The 21,735-nt window shown below is 40.8% G+C and overlaps 1 protein-coding gene across 4 annotated transcripts in view; it reads right to left on the reverse strand.

Annotated features, from left to right (window-relative positions):
- Positions 1 to 21,735, reverse strand: part of NRP1 (neuropilin 1) — a 137,145-nt gene that overhangs the window by 67,252 nt on the left and 48,158 nt on the right. For all 4 annotated transcript variants that reach the window (XM_032837808.1, XM_032837809.1, XM_032837807.1 and 1 more), the window contains exons 3-5: positions 13,757 to 13,938; positions 7,604 to 7,831; positions 1,418 to 1,573 (exon numbers count right to left, since the gene is read on the reverse strand). In XM_032837808.1, the coding sequence (XP_032693699.1) occupies positions 1,418 to 1,573; positions 7,604 to 7,831; positions 13,757 to 13,938 (566 nt within the window). The remainder of the gene's footprint in view (positions 1 to 1,417; positions 1,574 to 7,603; positions 7,832 to 13,756; positions 13,939 to 21,735) is intronic.

Here is a 21,735-nt window from a genome sequence, read left to right on the forward strand (position 1 = left end):
TATCTAATAAAATGAAAAAGACTTTATGTCTGTTATAATCCATATTAGGTGGATAGCCGATCTTAACTCTCTGTTTTTCAGATTCCTTCTATTTGACACCCAGGTCACCTCTCCTTGACTCCCTTCTTTCTCATGCCTCCTGCCCCTAGTTTATATCATTAAAACATGGGAGTATCCGTCAGAAGTAAACTGCAGTATCATATGGTCCCAAAGAGGACCATCGCTTTACAACATAAAATAATAATGCTCACAGAGAGGACTATGAGTCATGAATCATGTATTCCATTAGGCCTCGTATACTCAGTGAAACAATGAAATATGACATTGATATGAAATATGATAAAAGGAGATGAATAATCAACCTTAGGAAATGTGAATCTAAAGTAATAAAGTGAAAAAAAAAAGTTTTAGAGATGAAAGATTCTCAACCATCAAGAAAAATCTCAATCAAACTTTCACATTTTCTGAATTTTCTGTCATAACAGATCAGGTTATAGGGCATAAAAAGTTTTCTTTCACCAGTTTCATGCTTTTAAGGTTAGGTTTGTTATTTGTAATACAAAAATATTTATAGATACAGAGATACATAAATTAATTGATCAAATTAAGTACAAATATGATTTTGTAATTTAATTGGCATTTTTATTTTCCTGGTAAAAAAGAGACTAGTCTGTAGGACAGTTTTCCAAACATCCTCTGTCCTCTTCACTAGGTTACTTTCCAACCTGACAGCTAGACATGTTGAATCACACATTCATTGTTTTTTCTGATGTTTTCCTTAGGCCCTCGAAAGAGCTGAACACCACATAAGCTTTGAGGAAGATTTGAGTTGGTTGAATTGCATATTTTAATAAGATGTGAAACATAATACCTTCTCTTTCTTTTGAGGAAAGTTAGAACAGAAGTTGAAACATGCTTGTTTCACCCGAATATCCACTTCTATTCACATAAGAAAGAAAAACAAAATGGCTTCCATTCTGGGTCTTCATGACCCAAACCATCATGTGTCAGTATCTATCTTGTAAGACTTCCTGTCAATAAACCACCACAGATGTGTTCCTATCACTTCTGATCGATGCCTGACTCTGTATGATTCTCAGCCCGATATACATTCAAGGGTATCAGACAGGAGGTCTGGCTCTAGTTCATTGTTTCAAGTCACTGTTTTGCCGTTTCCTACTTTCTCCCATGATTTTAGAGGCTTAGAAGCAGCCTTCTCATCCACGATTTTCTTAAGAAGCCATACCAAATAGTTCTTCCTATTGATGTTCACAAAAACCATTTAAAAGAGAAAAACAATACTAGGCACTCCAATTCACCAAATATTTCTTTAGTGTTTCCTGTGGCCACAAGGGATGTGAGGAGGAAGAATATGGAGTGTTTCCCACAGTGCTTTGCAAGATGAATAAATACTGACCTTCTGAGACACTGCTCTGCAAGACACTGTAGTTTGCTGAGAAGCCTTCTTTTGCGATTGCGCTGTCGGTATAAAAAACCATGGAGAGAATGCCTGATGAGGAACGGATCCGACCTGGGGTCTTCTGTCCACAGTAACGCCCGATGTGAGGGCCAACTAGAAAGGGAGAAATGCAGAGAACATTAAAATAGCTTTTGTTCCACAGCAGATGCAAGAATAACCATTTTGTAAACACGGGTCCCTGCAGAACCCAGAAGTGTCTTCTTACCCAAAGCAAGTCTTCCCTGGTTAATTGTTTTGTGGTGAACATATTGGATCAGGTTTATGGAGAGGATTTTAAAGTGTGCTCAGAAGGGCAGTCACAAATATAGCTATATTCCCCACTGAGCAGGACTGTTTTCAGGAACAGAATCGAAATGCTTGCTCAATGGCAAAGAATGAGGTTTGGGCTGTCAAGAGGCATCTTGACATTCACCTCCAGGAGCAAACTGCACACACTGCCCAGGGCCGAGATGCCTGGTACGCTGTGATCAATGAAGATTCCTCAAGTTGCCTTACTCACTTCTCCCACCGCAGGAGGAGATCCTGGGAACTGGTCCTGCATGGAACTAGACCAGCACCAGGAATCTGATCCAGCACTGAATAGTCCCGATGTCCTTCCTCATTCCATCTTTTAGTCCTGCAGCCTTATTATGAGGAACATCACAAACTCGGAAAAAGGACAATATACTGAATCCTGCTCAGAGCTCTATCTACAGGCCAACTAATAATTGTAACAATTAAAAAAAAATAGACGCTACAGATTCTAATAATTTATACATAACAATAAGTTGTAAACCAAATGAAAAGAAAATGCATCTGACTTTTCTCCCAATTTTTTCTTTCCCAAATGCAGGAGAGGTGACTGCATTGCATTTGTGTCCTGTGGCCAAAAGATGACCCAATGCAGCCATTTGACTATGCATGCTGGGGAAAAAAAGGAAGGACCCAAGGCAGTGAAAGATTGGGAACACTGATTAATTTTGATAAGTCACACTGCTGTTTGGCTTAGATAGGCCACCCCTTTACTAAAGAGCTGTTAGATAAACCTTGGTAATTAGTAATTGTAAGTTACCTTACAGACAGTGCACAAGCCCTCTGGGCTTAGAAAATCTTTCCAGTTCCCTGTCCAGATCAACAGTAAGGCAAAAAAGAAAAAAAAAAATCCCCTTTTTCTAGGCTTTTTTTTTTTTTTTAATTGCACATATGGTAAAAACATACCAGATGGTTTGGGCTTAGAAGGACAATCTGGTGTGGACCATTTTCCCCTCCAAGAAATCCATGGTTCTCTGCATTTCAACTAAGAGTTATTGCTTTGTCCAAGGAAGCACAGTGAGTGGTCCCCTCTCTGGAGGGGTGGGCCTCCGGCAGGGAAACAGTGTGCCAAGGCCCGTGTGTGTAACTTGGATGCAGAAGGCAGTTGATGGGGGACTAGGAGAAGCTTCAAATGTGATTGAAAAAGTGAGCCTCGGAAGAGCTGATCTCCCTGGAGCCACATGGACCCTCTGAGCTCCTGGTAGGCAGCTGGCTTGTCTGAACACCCTGCTTTTTAGGGTACTCAGATCCTTGGCTAACAGGTTTCCAGCTCTTGGCCAACCCACTTAAAAACAAAACAAAACAAAAATCAAAACACCAAAAAACCAACCAAAGTGTTTCCATGCTGGAGTTAGTGCAAAGTGGTTACGTTGAATATCTGGTAACTTTTCCACGCGTTCACAGTAATTGATTTGATTGAATTCGAAGAGTTTTCCCTATAGTAACCCCTCCCTCTCCAGCAACCAAACACCGTGTGTGTGTGTGTGTGTGTGTGTGTGTGTGTGTGTGTGTGTAGACTGCTTTGTCATGAAGAAAACAAGGACAGAGCCCATTAGGGGCATCGATACCGGTTTTCTACAAGGTGCCACGTGGTCACGAACAGTGGCTCTGCATCATGGGAAGAAAATGTTGTCATATCAGACTTCCCAGTTGGCAGAAGAAAGCATCTCAGGAGAGGAAACTGTTTTGTTTCTCTTCAGCTTCAGTCTGAGCCTCAGCTTCTACATGTGTTAGTTGTTTGCCAGATTTTCTTCAACCTGAATGGATCCAACACTTTTTTTCCTTCCCTTTGGAATGTAAAAGTTGCCCATGACACATGCATGAGAACATCATGCTAGAGCCATGAACTCGGGTCTTCCCTTTCCACAAAAAGAATCCCATTTCTGATGTGCAATCTTAATGAGAAGCCTAGAGTCCATTCATATGATCTCACTCTTTTTCCTCATTTAAATTCCATTATCGTGGCTTTATAACTTTCTGTTTCTTTAATTTGTGGGCAAACTTTTACAGCCTGAGTCCTTGGAGCCATTCTCTGATCCCCACAGCCACTGACCCCTCCAAGAATACAAGTGCACAAGGAAAGCTGCACTCCCGCCCGCCCCCCTTAAGCTGCAGATTCTCACCCTCCACTACTACCCCATTCCTCCGGGGAAATGGGAGGGAGGGGGAGTCTCTTTGAAAGAGCAAACAGAAGAGAACTTGTCTAATGCAGACTCATAATTTAGAGAGTCTCCATGACTCACTGGTTTATAATGTTGAAGACTTGCTGGGTAAATCTGCCTTCTGTCCTTCAGAACATTGCCCCCGGACAGCAGTGCGCAACTCTCTTTAGGAGCCCTCGAGATACGAGAGTGAAAAGGCTTTTTCGACCATAAGACAAAGAAGTATTGAATTTTCCTGAACAACAGCAAGACCTTAGCCGAGCAAGCTAATGCAATATTGATCTGAGCAGGAGTGCATGCAGGATTCTTATCTATCTCCTGAGTGTGCTCATTTGTGTATTTACATGAACACAGCTATTGGATTTCCTACTTCCGTTATCGTAGACCCAAAGGCCAAGGAGATGAATGGAAACTGTCACAAAGACAGCAGTAGAACTCAAAAATTGCATTATTGAAGAATTTAAGCCCGCAACATGTGCCAAGCAATCTCTTGTGGGGACAGTAGGTCCGCAGTGATCGTATCTTTTCAAGTGTGAAGGCGATATGGGGTTTGTGTTGTTTAAAAGATACACCAGCAACCCTGAATGGCAGTACCCAGTTCTCTGTATTTTTCCATTCATCTTTCCAGGAATTATAACCCACCTTAGAATCAGACAACTTGGCTTTCTGCCTTTCTATGTGGAAAAAAAAAGGGCAGCAATCTCCTCATTTTAAAATGAGGCATTCAGAATAACCAAACAAAAAAGGGAATATTTTCTACAAGGTATAAAGGTATAAAAGAGACCATGTGCTCTTCTACAATAGTAAACTTTTTATTGGAGGATATTGGGACTTTGCAACTCTTCTCCAGAAAAAAAAAATCTGCACCTTTGTGTCATTTATATCTTGGAATGTGTATATTTTATGCTTGTATCATTTTTATTTTCTATTTCTACCTCCGAAGGTTAATTTTAATATTAAGAGTAAGTCAATAAAAACCAAACAGAGCTCAATCTAGTTTTCATGAAACCTATTCCTCAAACAGTTGATAATTTTTGGAATGTAGGTAACAACTGCATTTCCAGTTCTTTGGCCAGCCTAGACGAGAACTGACTTCATGTGTGCTCATGCCATGGGAGCTAAGCATTCACGATGGGCTCCATGATTCAGCACAAACACTTGTGACACCCACCAGGGTGGCACGCTCACCTCCTGGCTCACAAACCATATGCAAACTTCCATCAGTCACTTCAGAGTCTCTACCTGTGAGTCCGTGGAGCTTCCGAGACCAATCCATGGGGATGTGTGATTCACCCCATGTGTGTCTCGGATTCTGAGCTCTGGAGTAAATCGCTCTTCTTCAAAGTCAGTCTAAAGCAATGGGTAGCTTTCAATTACTTAGTCCTCTCATGCATTGTGTATAATAAAATGCAACCTAAAATCATGTGATGGTTTACAGCCTTCAGCACCTCCTGGTTGTTGTTTTTAGAAGGGGAATCAAAGAGTAAAAGCAATTTTTCTGGCAAGGAACTGTCTGTGTTGAACTAGTATGACAAAAATGTCTCTAGTGCCAATGACGAGAAACCCAGGAGGGACCGTCCGCCATTTTGCCTAAAAAGGAGAGAGCTGTTACTCTAGAGTAGGCTGGACGAAGCCAGTTAACTTTTAACAAAGATACACAGTTTTCACATTCCAAGGGCAGTTTTCTCTGGGAGTAAGTCAAGTGCACCATAGTTTCAAACATGAGTGAATTGCAGGGCTGATAACTCTTATTATTAATTGTTCCTCGCTTCAACTCAGTGATTTTCTAGAGCCAGAAAATTACTACTTTAAGAAACCCTTGACACTAATAACAATGTACTTCTTTCTGAAAGTATTCTAAAATAGTTGGTTGATTGGACCTCCTTTTCAGATGTCAATTTAAATGTAAGTTCTGGAAAGGAAGGCTGCAAATTTGGGTTGTGAACAAATAAACCCATTATTAAATGTTCCAACTATTATTACAATACTATTATAATATTGTTTTCCTAATTATCGGATTGACTACTTGGAAATCAATCAGCACTCTGTTTGGGCAAATCTCATTACTTAATGAAGGAGTTTCGATAAGATCATCATAACCCTATTTATATAGTAATAGACCAAAGAAAAAACTAAACCAATGATAGCTCACCCATTTACCCCAATGACAATATAAGCTTTCCCTAAACCCAGTTTATCTCCATTGCTGTTTACTGTTGAGGAACACAGCAACATTGAATTACACTGATAATTTTAATGTCATTTCAAAGGCAATGGCAATCTCTTTCATGTGATACTTGCCCTTCATTTACAATTTAGTATTTATTTAAGTATTCCTTCCTCCTGCCTGATCGTAATATCTGGCTTTATTTTATTGATGGTTATATATCTCTAACTGCGTGACTTGTAAGAACTTCCAGCCTGCCCTTTCTGATCTGTGTGGAGTGTGTTCTCTAGAGAAATCTCAATATTAAACCAGACTAAACACAAGACAAGCAATGCAGCTGCAACAAATTATTTGATATTATCTCCCTCTGTTCAGGATTTGGGTGTGTATTTTTGCCATTCACCTCCTAATTCACACGGATTGGCATGGAAAACTTTCATTTAGCTGTTCACATGGCTACCCAACCTCTCCTTCAAATCTTTGCTAAAATGTCATTTTTGTATTAAGGCTGACCCTGACCACCTTACTTAAAATTTCAACATACACATCCCTCTTCCTAACCCTAGCTCTTTTCATGCTTTTGCTCTCCTCTTCTTTTTCTTTCTTTCCATTGTTGTTGTTGTTGTTATTTATAGAACTTCTCACCTTTTGACATTCTAACCACATAAGTCATTCATCTAGAATGTGTATTGTTTATTGTCCCATTCTCCCTGGCAGGACTGAAGCTTAGAGAGGGCAGCCATCTTTGACTGTTATATTTAGCAAGTGGCCAGACCAGTGCCTGGTACATGGTAGGTGTTCAGTCAATATTTTTTAAATGTAGGATGAATTTAGATGATAAAATCAGTGTAGATAGAGGATATTTTGAGGTGATTCAAATTGCCAAAGATAAAAATTGCCTCAGAGCAGACAAGGAATCTCTCTAAATTAGCAATGCCCCACCCCTGCCCCCAGATTAGGAATGTCCAAATATTCTCATTCCTTTTCTAAGTTTCTAAATTTTTGGTAACTGCATAATAGATGCACATTTCATCCTTAAAATTGTATCGAGTACTTAACCTTCTGGTCCTTAATCTCTGCATTTGTAAAGTGAATGGTTTGACTTAATTGTTCTCTTAGGGTCTATGAATTAATGACCAGTAGGCAGGTCAATGAAAGGAGCAAAATACATTAGTCAGAAAAACCATGTGTTGGTCCCAATTCTACCACAAAAAAAAAAAAAAAAAAAAAAAAAAAAAAAGGCCATAAGACCATGTATAATCTTTCATCCTCAGTTTCCTTGTCTATAAAATGAAGAAACTGATCAAGATAATTACGGTCTTTTGAACTGAAATGTTTCATTGCTGCTTTGCATAAAGAGACTTACCATTTTGGTTTGTTTTCCCTCCTCCTTTTGAGCTATTTTTTTAAAAAAATGTTGCATGTATCATGACACTTGTAAAAGTATCCGAGGGCCCTTCCCCCAGATTCTTCCCTTTTTGGGATGCTTCCTGCCCTTCTTACCATCAGGGAATCCGTCCCAGATTTCTAGCCGGTCATAGCGACAGAACATCCCCCCAGGAGGATTTGAGTCGAGCTCCAGGTCAAAGCTTTCAAATTCCAGGATAATCTCTGACATCTTTGGTGCAAAGATAATATAAGTGCATTCAAGGCCGTTGGGATATTTTTCAGGGAATCCGGGGGACTTTATCACTCCACTAGATGCTGTGTAATTCTGGGAACATTCAGGACCTGGGAGTAAAAGAAAAGAAGGAGCAAAGTAAAAATCCCACTCACACGACTGCACCAAGAAATAACCTGAGCAAAGGCAACATATATTTCTAATAAAAGCTCACCATTACAATCACTGTCCTAATCATTCATTACTCAGCCTTTTCATAGGAGCGATAAGTATGGAAACTCAAGTTCAGATTTATTACATTCCCCTTAGTTTTCCATTTGTGTGAAGCAATTTAAAAACTTCTGCTGTTGCAGAGAAAAAAAATGACAAATATAAAATCATGTGGGAACAATGAATGAGTAAGCTACAGAAATCTCGACAGAGCCCTAGAGAAATAATTATAGCCCCTTCAAGCTTAAATCTTTAAATCTTGAGGCTGACAGCCCTTTATTGGTGAAATAGAACATTTACAAAGGCGAGGGAGAGAATTCAGTGGAGGGAGTTTGGGTTTCAGATTCCTACACCAGTGACTCAGTAACTCTGCCAGATGTGACCTATGCCTCTTTGACAAACTAAATGTGAAAGGTAATTCGTACATGTACCCAGGGTGAGTGACTCATTCTGAGTGGTGTTGACACAGGTGTGGTGGTAAAGTGTGGCTGTTAGTGAGGGCACGATAAACTGTGATTACAGGCCATGTTGCTAGAAGTCACTTGATATCAATGTTGACATCGTTGCCTTCCCCAAAGTAGCAGATACAGTGTCATTCTAAAATTATTTTTTAATATATATGTGTGGGTGTGTAATGCACACATTTATAGAGTATAATTTCAATGACTAGTCAGTGTTATCAATACTTAACAAATTATGCTAATTTGTAATTTACATTGGTCAAGCTCATAGACACATGTATTGCAAGTTGACCTTTTGACCATATGGATGACTGCAATTTCAATTCACGGCAGCCAGGACCACATGGGATGGCATTAACCACCATTGGAAATGGCCCATCTGCAAGAAGGAGATGACTTGACCCTTTCGAACCTCAAGATCCAACCTGGGGGAAAGTTAAGTTCAACCACTCTTCTCCTGGGCCATTGTCTCACTGAGGGGCGTCCCGTGATGGCATGCATGGGTTCAACTCTAAATAAGGAGGTTTGTTGAGAATGTTCTTAACTAAATATTCTCCCACAGAGCCAAGTTCTAGAGGCAACAGTGTAGTCATCAATACAGATTAAATTTAAGTAGCGGATCTCTATTTTTAGTGTCTAGGGTTGGTATTCTGAATCTCCAACTCCGTGTATCTGGCAGCCTTTTGAGTAAACAAATCAATTGCTTGCTCCCCATGTACATATTAGATGTCTATGGCACTAGACATGCAGAAGAATAAAACTTATTAGCTGTGCACAATAAACCCGGCCTGTAGAGGTCTGACTGGTTTAAAATGCCTCTGAAAGCCTTCTCAGTTGTGGCTCACCCTTCGCCATGATGGCTGCAGATACTTATTTATCTGATTCTAGTTAAGGTTACTAATATGTGGCATTTTACCATGTCAGTTACAGGTGAGGAGATTATGAAATGTGCTGTACTGTTTATAATGTTTCTAAGTGAGTGGCTTGCTTCTAAAATGACAGTGACTATGCTAGTGCAAATCAGCCATTTGAAATAATAGATTTATGATACTGGAAGCCCTTTTATTTAGGAACAATGACCCTGGAGACTTCCAGCTTCCTGCCTGGGGCAAAAATAATGCTTTGGCTAGGCCCTTGTAAGGCAAACTGACAGCAGGCTTTAATTCAGTACTAATATTTTCTCCTTCTTAAAAAGATAAAATTGCCTAGGTGAGATCAAAATTTAATGAGAGGAAAAAAAAATGATAGGAATTAAGGGCATACTTTAAAAAAAAAAAGATTTTATGTATTTATTTGTCAGAGAGACAGAGAGAGAGTGCATAAGCAGGGTGAGCATTGGGTAGAGGGAGAGGATGAAGCAGGCTCCTCACTGAGCAGGGAGCCTGACTTGGGTATTGATCCCAGGACCCTGGGATTATGACCTGAGCTGAAAGCAGATCCTCAACCAACTGAGCCACCCAGGCGCCCCAAGGGCATATTTTCAAAATCAAATAAATTTCAACGCCTTCACGGAAGCTAGCCAGGTATGCAACAAAAATTGGAGAAATTCTATGGGGGTAGTGGAAGAGAACTGGATTGAGCACCAGATCTGAGTTCTAGTCCAACCTCTACTGCTAACCTGCTGTGTAACCTTAGGTGGCCTCCTGACATTCCTGGTCCTCAGATTCTGTGAATAACAAATGGGAGGTGGGCTTTGGGATTTGGGGAAAAAAAGCCCTTCAAACTCAAAAAGATTCTATAATTTCCTGCTTCCTCCTATAAACATCAAGATTCGTGTTAACATTTTTCTTGTTCACTGTTGTGTAGGTTTGCCACTGTTGAGGAAGCACTTCCCAAAGAGGATCAAGGCAGTGGTGTGGGTTAAGGAATCTTGCAGTGTACACAAGCACTAAACAGGAGGGAGGGTGAGCAGCCCCGTGTGCCTACGAGTGAGCAAGGTGCTGGTGTGAGAGGTGCACACTTGGCCTTGACAGCCCTTGAACACCGTGCTTTCGAGGTTATTCGTAAGACTTAGGGGACCTTGTGCTGTAAGAAGGCCATGCCACATTGTTAAATATATTATTAAATATGCAGACCAATCTCGCTTTCAATAAATGTGCCTATTATTATTAATAATAATAATTATTATTATTAAATATGCAGACTCTAAACCAAATAATATATGAAGTGACCAATCTCACTTTCAATAAATGTGCCTATTATTATTATTAATTATTATATTAAATATGCAGACTCTAAACCAAATAATATATGAAGTGACCAATCTCACTTTCAATAAATGTGCCTTCCCCACATAGAAACCCACAGAAAATGTCTCCAGCTTCTTCCAGCCGTTGAGCCTGGATGACTCAGGCCAAGGGAAGGACAGGGGAAGAGTGATAGGTAGGGAAGCATGAGTTTCCTGGAGAAATTTTTTTGGTGAGTGGGAATAATTTTAGGGGGGTGGCCTAAGCTTTCAGCATCTAGGAAAAGACATGGACGAGGGGGAAGTGGGGAACCTGGTGAGAAAAGCAGGGTGTCCAGGGTGTCTCCAGAAGGCATGGGAAGAGGAAGGGATGGGCTTTGCTGACTGTCAGGCAAAGGTGGTCTTCTAGAAATGAAACCTTAGGGATGTAGGAATGGCCTAAATTTTTCTTAGAACTGTAATCTATTGCCAGAAAACCTCAAGGTCAACTGGTGAAAGGCTCATTTATTGGTTCAACTATGATTAGTATAATGTATGTGTTTTGAGGAAAATTGAAATTGCTGTACTCTGGAAGAAGTGGTATTTTTTTAAAGGAGATTCATGGATTCTATAATATCATTAAATGGCTTTTTAGGGAAAAAAAGTCCACGAACTTGTATATGTATGCATTAGTGTACTGTATTAGCTAATGACTTCCTGTGGAGCCCCTGTAAGAATGCAGTATGTACAGTGAGGTGGGAAGGGGTAAGATATTTTCTTTGCATTTTTCAGGTGGTACCAATATGGTTGGAAAATGAACTATGCACACATGAACAAATTTGAAAATATTAAGGAGAAACATAATGGTTAGTAAAACACATCTGTGTGTGTGTGTGTATGGTATGCATATGTGTGTATTGTATGTGTGTATTGTATGCATGTGTAGGGAACAAGTTGGGTATACACATAGGCAAAAAAAGTAGAATTAGGAAAAGCTTCCCGACAAGAATAAGTTTAGAGCCAGGTTTCCGTGGAGGTTAAGGAACAAGGGCTCTGCAATCTGATAGCACAAGCCATATCCATGAGTGTCGTCATGGCTCGTGTTTACTGAAGACATTTTTGGTGACGGGCACTGGCTCCATGTTTCCCACGTTTGCATTTCAACCAATCTTCCCCACAAGTCAGTCCTGGACACTATTATCCATTTATCAGATGAGGATTCTGAGCCTCAGAACATTCACGAAGATAGTCAAAGGCAGAATTAACTTCGCATTTAGTCTGTTGGACTTAACCCAGCACACTGTCCTTGGGCAGGAAGCCGAGTGTGGATCTGCGCGAGGTGAGGCTGGAGAAGGTCGGGAACACTTGATGTCAAGCCTTGAGCTTGACGCATTGGGATATTGAAGCTTGACCCCATGGGTGATAGACAGCTGCCAAAGGCACCTCAGGGTCAGTGGCTTGATGACCATTCGAGAAGTTGTGTGTAGAATAAGAAAACATAGGGAGAACCCAAATTGGGCCGATTCAGTTAGTGGCTGTGGACGCAAAAAGGCAGCATGACTTTTGGAGACTTGTGGATACAAATTCAAAAGAACTAGAAGCCACATCGAATGTAGGGAAATGGAGAGAGAAGAATTAAGGCTTCAAGTCTCAAGGGTGGTGTTGGAGATCAGGGCAGGGAAAGGACAGTACCTCCGGGGAATGGAAGTATAGGGAGCTGAGTTCATTTGAAAGGAAGAAGAATTCTTAATGACTTAGTTACTGAGCTCTCACTCTCTCTTTTTCAACCATCTTCAGATCTTCGAGAAGCAGTGCAAATCAAAGGCTACTCCTCAACTCTTTTCTCACCCCATGTTTTCTTTGATAGCGCCATAGGCAGGTAAGCAAGCAAATGTAGATGTGTTTATATGTGTGTATGTACATATGCATACAAGTACAATATGTGTATGTACATATGCATACATGTACCATATGATTTAGAGAACAGGTCCAGCAGCTTTCCACACAAGAAAATAAGTACATACGTAATCAGCTGTACATACTGATGTTGTATATAGACTATTACTTATGCTATAGGTTTTCTAAGTATATGCTTATATAAATTTTTGAAGAAAGTTGTCTCCCTCTCTCCATACTTATGTGGGGACAGTGCCAGATTTCTTTGAAATTTTAAAAAGTTGTACCAATGATCCCAGAAACTTAATGACTCTCTTTTTTTTTTTTAAATTCTCAGTTACTGCTGAGAATCTGTAATTGGCATGGCTACATTTTTTTTCCTATTAAAAAAGGTTTTCTCCTATATTCTAGGACAACATACTCAGATCTTGAACCTCTGGCCCTGGATTGGTCCTCCACTCCCCACATTACTGTCAACTTAAAAGGGAAGGCTGAATTTAACACATTAAAGGAATCTAATAGCTCTTGTTGAAAAACAGTGACATCCAGATAAAGATACATTGTTTATCAATTGACTGATATATGCATTCAATTTCTTAAGGCTGGGAGACTAGAAATTGTCGGTTCTATCTATCTCAATATATACCATTGGAATATATGACTAAGTGATTATATTGGAGAGGGAGAAGGACCTTTATTTCCTAAGGGGAATAACATTTAAAGCTTTACTGTTCGGTTTCTTCCAAGAGCTTCTTTCCCCAACTATTCCTCTTCTTAACGGACATTAATAGAAAAGCTCTTCTTCCTTCAATAGCTTTAGAAAACTCAAAGGATAGTGGACAACTTTGCTTTTCCTGGGAAATACCAGTTGTGAATTTTGTAATAAAACAAAAGGAACAGGATGCACAAGACACTAAGGTAAAAGGGACTCACACATTTTTAATGAAGGAACTCAAACTTCGAGGGCAGATCAGACTTACTTTTGAAGAAGCAAGCTAAGAATAAAGGCTCTTAAAAGAGTTTTACAGAATATATGTCTTATAAACACTGGTCAGCATATTAGAATGATGCAATTTTGAGTCCTGAAATACTTAAATTTAAACGTAACTTCCTCCACACATCAGGTAATTTTTCTTTGGGTAAAGTATTTTCCAACAGTTTTGTAGTGGGAACATACACTATTTTTCACAAAAAGATAAAAACGTTATCTCTTGTCTTCTTTTTTTTTTTTTTTTTGGTCTTTCATGGAATCAAACAACGTGAATGAACGTTGAGCCATACTTGTTCTACAGGAAGTCACTCACCTCTCTTGAAAATTTCATAACGTATGGAAAATCCAGCGCCATGTGTCTCATAGTCAGAGACAAATTTGATAAAGAGAAAGGGCCCTGAAGACACTACAGGAGAAGGGGCAATCTTTCCGCAGAACTTCCCCCACAAGCGTCCATTTTCATTCTCTCCATCGATGACTTCCACGTAGTCATACCTAGCACCAAAATACGGAAGAAAAGAAGAGGTTAGCGAGAAATGCCCTCGTAATTTCGAGTGATTTAGAAGGCAGCCCTATGCAGCACAGTCTGTCAGGAAAACAGTGCTATCTGCATGCACCACTGTGTTTCATGGAGGGAGAAAAATTCAGCAAAATGAAATAATTGAAATGGACTACATCATGTCTGTGTACATCATCTGGCAACACAGAACTATTAAGAATAATGGTGTCCATTATACTTGCAGACAATGTCACTTAAAGTAACCAATTAACAAGAAAAAGAAAAATCTCACGAGCACAATTCTCTAGTATTAAATTGTGTTCCTTTGTCTGTGGTGGTGGGGGTGTCAATATATAATGCTATTCATTCTTTTCAAACTGTGAAGTTCTTTCATGAATTCAAAATGTCTCCTTGGCTGGAGCTCTCCATGAACAATACTTTGATTTCTGTGAGCGACCCTCTAAACATATGGCCACAGAATAATAAACAGATTCTTTACGATTTAACTCAATTCTACCAAACTCCAGACTTCTTAGGGGAAAAAACCTCTCTCGGTACCCACAGTGGTTAAGACAGAGATCATCTGCACCAAGACTATCTGGAATTGCAGAACATCATCTCTCGGAAGAAAAATGTTTATTTAAACATGGAAAGTTACTTTGTTTACACCCACCAGCCTGAATCTTTAAAGGAACACTGTTGTTTGGAAAGGAAATGTGGCACACTTGGAGTCACCAAAGTGATGTGATTAAAGAAAAAAAAAACACATTCAGGCTGAATAACAATACCTCGAGGAGACAAATGGTAAAGGAAGTCGTGATAAAATATTATTCTAAACACTGCACTGAGTTAACACATAATTTTTTGTTTGTTTCCAAAAGGGAGCTGTCTCCAATAGACTAGCATCCTTCTGGAAAATAGAGATATTCTTGTTTGCTTGGTGTTACCCATTTCTCAGCGTCTTTCCCTTCCCTCTCCTGTTATTTACCGGGTCACCTAGGAGCCAGAGAACCTGAGCTGTCTTCCATTTTTCTTCCAGCCCTGACATGAAAACATTACAATCCGTTCATTTCGAACCTTCGTTTTATTTCTGTGTTTAACTTGGTTCAAAAGTCCTGGGATATATTAATTTCAGGAATGGCTAAAATGTGGCAGTAATATAAACTATATCTGGCAATTTAAAAGAGATCAAAGTGGGGGAAATCTTCCTGATGACCAATGTCATCTTTAACAATCCCTTTTCAAACTGTCCAGGACACATTACTTATGTTTACATAAAATCTCCCGAGAGAACGGCAAAGATGATATCACTAGTGAGAGTGGACAGCTTAAGGCTCTCTAAATTAAAAATGACATTACCTCATCAGTTAAAATTGTGTGCCAGCTTTGTGTATATCAAGAAGAAAAGAAAGCTGACATTGATGGAACTAAGCATTAACATATGTGAATTATTGTATTAACTGCATTTCCTTTGCTGCCTCTGATGTTTCCAGTAGTAATCACTGGCCGGCTAGCATCACCGTCCCTTGGCAAACCTATGGACCTACACCGAGGAACTGTTTGGTTCCCAATACTTTGGGAGATGTTTTGCATGTTAAAAGATGAAGCAGGAGGAGGAGAGGAAAAAGTGGAGGAGGAGGAGGAAGAAAGCATTAGGTTCAAAATCTTTGAGAGCCTTTTACAGCTGACGGGAGGCAGTCTGGAAAAGTCTGGAAAGAACACCATCTCTGTATTCATTAAAGCCTCAATGTTGGCATTTATGTAGTAATTCCTTTTATCTCTACTGCTTCATTGACTAGACAGATTTGCAAGCTTTGCCCCATGCTTGCTTATAATTTAACTGTGATTTGAACTGTTGGGCTATGTTGGGCCTGGTGACGATGCAGTCTAGGCTTTTTACTTGAATCTTGACATGGTCTGAATACTAAGGGGCCAACTCCAAGGGCATTTTGCTTCCCAGGATCCAGTAAGAGAGGTGGGCCAGGCTTTCCTAAGAACTCAGGGTGCTTCTGGGAGGAGCCTTTTCTTCCAGGTAGGAGAGAGCTCAGCCAATATAGGGCTAGTGAGTTGCTACAGGGAAAGAAGCTGGTATTTCAATTCACATATCTTCTAATAGTAAATACCAGGCTCTCCTCTTGGCAACAGGAAAAGCTATTTTTAAAAGGAGGAGCGGGATTAGAATCCCCTCCCAGCAAGAGATAAGTCATTGCATCGTTAAGTGCCAATTTTAGGAGATTGAATTATTCAGGGATACAATAGTTACACTTATAAACTGGAATGCTGCTATCGTTTTAGCACTTCCCTTCAAAGCACCATCCAACAGGGCCCCAAAGAGTGTCACAAATAGCAGTTCATGTAAATATTCAGGAGGGTTTATGTGCACAAGTTGCAAAGGTTGGTGGTGCCAAGGAAGTTAAGAAAGCAGCTTGCATCTCCCTCTGGAGTTGATACCAGTTCCTCTCCATAAGTTTCTTGCTGGCAAACGTGGTGCCAGGAATGCAGCCGGTGTGCCAGCATCCCTCCCTAGAGACTAAATGTGTCACCACAGCAACGCACCCAGCCTGCCTTGGCCTGAGGCCCAGGATCCTGAGTTTGCAAATTTCGCTTGCCCAGCCTGCTGCACATTGCTCTGTTACTGCTCCAGTGTGGCAAACAGTGCGTTCCTTGGAATGTCACGATCCCCCGTCAGGACGGCGGGACCTACACAGGTGACCACAGGGGCACATGTGTGCCTCTCATTCTGAACCGACACATCATGGCTGCCAGAAGGAGAGCTGGGAGTTGTGTCTAGGGGATCGGACACACAAAAGCTGGAGACACTGGGGTCAGCTAGTGGATGCCTCTGTCTGTTCGGAGCCCGGCTCTAGAAAGTGAATCCTCCAGGTTCCAAGGAGCCCCGTCTGAGTCCACAGGGCACCACCCTTCTGTGCCGGGGCCTGGGCCAGAGCAGACATGGGTCCCACCCAGGAAAGCCCTTCCTCAAACCTCATCCTGCCCACTTATCATCATAGGCATGTAAATGTCATGTGGATTTTTGGAATATTTCAGAGCACAAACCACCACTCCTCCTTCTTTAGGCAACCTGCCATTTCTTTTCTTAAATCTCCTGCCTAAATGCTTTCCCTTTCTGTGCTCATAATGGTAAAGCAGCCGGTATTTACTAGGAACGAACTCTTTTACGATTCAAGGACCCTTTCCCATGGCTCCCATTTTAGGGTGGAGTACGCCAGTGGCTCTTCTTAGGAGCGTCCCGGGCTTCCAGTGCAAGCTCGTGGCACTAAAGGACATTCTGCTCCCATACTCTCACCCTACTTACGTATACGCGTGTGGTGAAAACACTCTGAATCCTAATACTAATCACGAGTTAGGTTTCCCCTAAGAGTGATAAAAGAATAAAGATTTCCTTCGAAGAATTCTTGAAAGGATTAGCCAGAGATTATTTTTTCTTTTGGAAAGTTTGAATTACAGTTTTAGGAAAATAGCCAAGTAGGGGGAGACGTGATGGGAAAATAAGGAATGCATTCAGTCATTAAGGAACAGTCGCAGAAGCTTTACAGGTAAGCGGTGCTGAACAGATGGAGAGCGCCTTTTACTCAAGCCGAGATTTCTCCAGCGAGTAGGAATGACCCCCGACTCTCCACGGTGGAGCCCACTAATAGAGAGAAAGCTGATCCTCTGCACGGTGTTGTCTGTGCGGGGGAGCTACTGTACCCAGCCCTCGCCGCTCCCGGACCTGCTCCCATGATTAGGAAGAGGGGTTTATAGGTGCTGGCGGCTTTTTCATCTCCTTCCAAGAGGCTCTACCCCCATGTGCGTCCGCACATTAATAATGGAGAAATTTGATACCTGACATCATAAACCGGAGTGAGAAATGATGTTGGCTAACATAATTTTCACCTGCAAAAATGTGTTTCTTTGGATCTTTGGTTTATTTTGCACCAGGAATTAATAGCTATCCCTACTGAACAACCTGTAAACGATTACCACGCCGCTGTCCAAGAATTACCTTACATATTCCCCAGAAGAGAACAGGCTTTACTCTCAGAGCATTAGAGAGAGGATTTGGAAATAAAAATACATGGTGACGGAGCTTGGAGGAGCCAATTAGTCTGCATCTGTGTTTCTGAGCAATTTTACATGCGATTTGCCCCTATGTTCTGGCTTGCTTGCAGTGTCCTAATAAAGATATATGAAGAGGCTTACAAGGTTCATAGCCCCTTATTTAGTAAAAGCAATTTTTAGAAATCCATGCAAAGGAAATAACCTGGAATAATATCAAATATTTATGCAAAACCAATGCCTGAAGATTTATTTAGAATAACATGGGCCAGGCAGGAGGGAAATAAGAAGGAATTTATATACAATCATATCATGGAATATTATGCAGTCATTAAAAAGCTTATCGGATAAACTATTTTTTATAACATAGGAAAAATGTTAGGATATTATTAAGTGAAAAATCAGAACATCAACCCCTATCTACAGTATAGTCTCAGTTCGCAGAAGGAGAACCGGAAGGAAGTATGCTGGGCCGTGATTAAGTGATTATCTCTGGGTAGTGGGATGACATCCCTTAGTTATTTCTATGCTTCTCAAAATTTTTACAATGGATCAGGGTTCTTTTATTTATTTATTTTTATTATTTATTATTTAAGTATGGATCCCAGTGTAGGACTTGGACTCACAACCCTGAGGTCAAGGCCTGAGCTGAGATCAAGAGTCAGATACTTAACCAACTGAACCACCCAGGCACCCCAGGTCAATGTTCCTTTGTAACCAAACGGAAGTTACTTTGAAAAGCATTCATTACCTATATATAAAGTAGCAAATCAATACCTTATTGTCTAGCTAACAATTTTTTATTTCTTGGTCAGAAGACACTATTTTTTTATGATGTTTTATTTAGAAGTAAATCAAGGCTTTGCCTTTTTTTTTTTTTAACAGCTGGATCAATGAAAGTCTTAGGGTGCTTTTTAAAAATGTTTTTCAAAATTTTATTTTTTTTGTAATAGAAAATTAAAATGAATGAGATTTGATCTTATACTGTCTGAAATGTTGACAGTAACAATTGCCATCTGTATAGTAATTTCCATGTTACTAAGTGCTGTCAGATGTACTGTCTACCATAGTCTGTAGGGTGATCCCAGGAAGGCACCTACTGGGTGCCCGCCCAGTGGGAGCATGGCCTTGGGGAAGCACTGGGAAGGGAGACATACAGATGGAATAATTTATATCCTTTTTTTTAATTTTTAAAAAATTTAAAAAAAATTTTTTTAATTTTAAAAATATTAAATTTTTAAAAAATTTGTATCCTTTTGACATTGTCTACTTTTGGGAAAATTTGATTCCAATTTCTGCTCTTGTTACTCCCTTTCATACATATTTTTTGGGAGGTGGAGAGGATGGGTATGACCTTATTAATTTAGCATTATTCATTCACCACTCATAATTCATTTTGCAACTGGTCATTGTTGCTAGAAACATGCCACATCAACCAATATTTCACGGATTTTTCTTACCATCATGCTGGAGCTATATATCTAGACATCTGGGTGTGTGCTGAGGTCTATGTGCATGTGTGTATGTGAGAACAGAGTGAGACAGAGACAGAAGCAAAGAGAGCCCTCGGCCTCCAGGGAGTGACATGAGTCGAAAGTTTCAGTGGAATTGATGGTGGCAATTGAATGGGCCTCCTTCTAGAGCTCTCCTAGCTCTCCTAGTCCTGGTCGTGGTCCCCCTGCTCGGCCGGTTGTTCAGTGACCATGTGATGAGAAGCCCAGCCCAGCCTGAAACAGAGGAAGGGTGTCGAAGAGCATCTAGAATCTGGGTTTCTTCCCAGCGCCAGCACCCGGGCCTGAGCACAAATGGCTACAGTGAGGCTGGGGCGCAGGCAGAGCCTGGATGATGCAGGCCCATCCACACTCCCCAGGATGGCTGAGTGGGAAGGGCAGGCCCCTCTGACCACCACCAGGGCCAGAGCTGACCTGGGTCACTCCCCGTCCTGGAGGAGGTGGCAACACTCCAAACTCAGAGTGGCGAGAGGACCTGGCCAGAGAGCCCTCTGTGTTTTCAGAGGAACAGAGGGCCTGGGCTGTGACCTGGCCAATTCTACCCAGTGCCAATTTCTACGAAAGCCATTCTGAATCTGACAACATTTTAAAATTTGTACAATAGACAAGATACTGCTTTGTTTATTATTTTTGTCATAGTCCCCTTTAAGGTTTGTTTCTAAGTTAGAAAGTAATTTTTACCTCATGAAAATAACGTTAGATACCTTTTCCTAAAGATATATATATATATATTTTCACATATACACATTTTTTTCTTCCTGTATGTACACTGTTTATTACTATAAGCAGGACTGTAGGACATCAGACTTTGAACTAGCGCTCCTTTTCACTTGTATTGGCCCTTTCTAAAATTCAGTCTCCCCTGCTTCTATTCTGGCAATCCTTTTGACACATCCCAAGTCTAGTTACCCTTCTGATGCATCCCTAACTCTCAGTCCATATTCTTACTGTATCTATACCTATCATGTGTTTATGCCTATTTGTGCTTAAGTAATATGTTCTTGACACTATAAGGGCATGAGGAGGTGTTTTTCAGTTGGGGTAGCTATCTGCCATGTGGTGACCCCATTCATCGTAGGAAAGTAGCGTTTTTGTCAGCATTTCCATTTCCCCACCTCAGAGTTCCTCAGTACAGAGCACAAGTTCCAGAGTGGAAGGAGGATGCCCTGGCCGGCTGGGCCCGTGCTGCACAGCCGGGAAGTACTTGGTGCAAAAGAGAACAGGCAGCTTCGTTCAGTGGCTGTTGGATATACTGAAGCCAAACCATCTCGCTTGCAACCGGCTGATGATAAATGGGAGGCCAATGCCCTCAGCTCTCTTGGAACAAAAAAACTGTTGCAAACATTTTTGGCTTTTGTCTTGTCATTGTTCTCCTCAAAGGCCCACAATGTTGTTAACCTTGCACTTGTCCACAGGCTTCCAGATAACTCTTCTCCAGGAAATCCCAACACAATACAGTCTCCCTAGCATCTTTTCCAGAAGGTGGCTCTGCTGATTCAGTATAGTAAGAGTTTCTCTATGTAGGTAGTTGATAACTCGTTCACAATAATCAGAGTACAGTAAAACTCATAAAGCTAATCTCACACATTAAAATTTTCATCTTTAAGCTTTTGTGATGCCTCAGGGTCATAATAATGAATATCCATAACTTTATTGCAGCTATAGAAAGCTGATGATTAATAGGCTAGATAGGAACATAATAATATATATGAGAGTTAACAGTCCTAGGAAATGAGGCATTACGAAAGTGAAGAAAGAAAATATTAAAGAAAAAAAAGTTTTACTGGAGTAAAATTAAAAGAGATCTTAAATGGCTCTCCCTGGAGTAGTGCAAAGGGATGACAATTGACCCCGATGGCCACTGTGGGTCAAGGCCAGTCAAGACCAGCATAGACCAGCATGGGAGAGAAACAGACAATAAATATCCAGCAGGTAATAGACCGTTTCCTATTGCTGCATAACAAATCACCATGGATGGTGGGACTGAAACGACACACATTTGTTAGGTCCATAGTGCGGAAGTCTGGCATGGGGTGGCAGGGGTTCCTGGCTCAGGGTACCCCAAGGCCAGAATCAAGGTGTTGGCAGGATTGCCTTCTTATCTTGAGCTTGGTGTCCTTGTCACAGTCCACACTGTTAGGGCAGGTCCCCACTTTCTCGCTGGCTGGGGACGGATCCTATGGGCCACTGGCATTTGTTGTCATGTGGCCCTCTCCAGCTTCA

Source organism: Lontra canadensis, unplaced genomic scaffold, assembly GCF_010015895.1.
Source record: "Lontra canadensis isolate GAN:19392208 unplaced genomic scaffold, GSC_riverotter_1.0 scaffold100, whole genome shotgun sequence".
Classification (NCBI taxonomy): Eukaryota; Metazoa; Chordata; class Mammalia; order Carnivora; family Mustelidae; genus Lontra; species Lontra canadensis.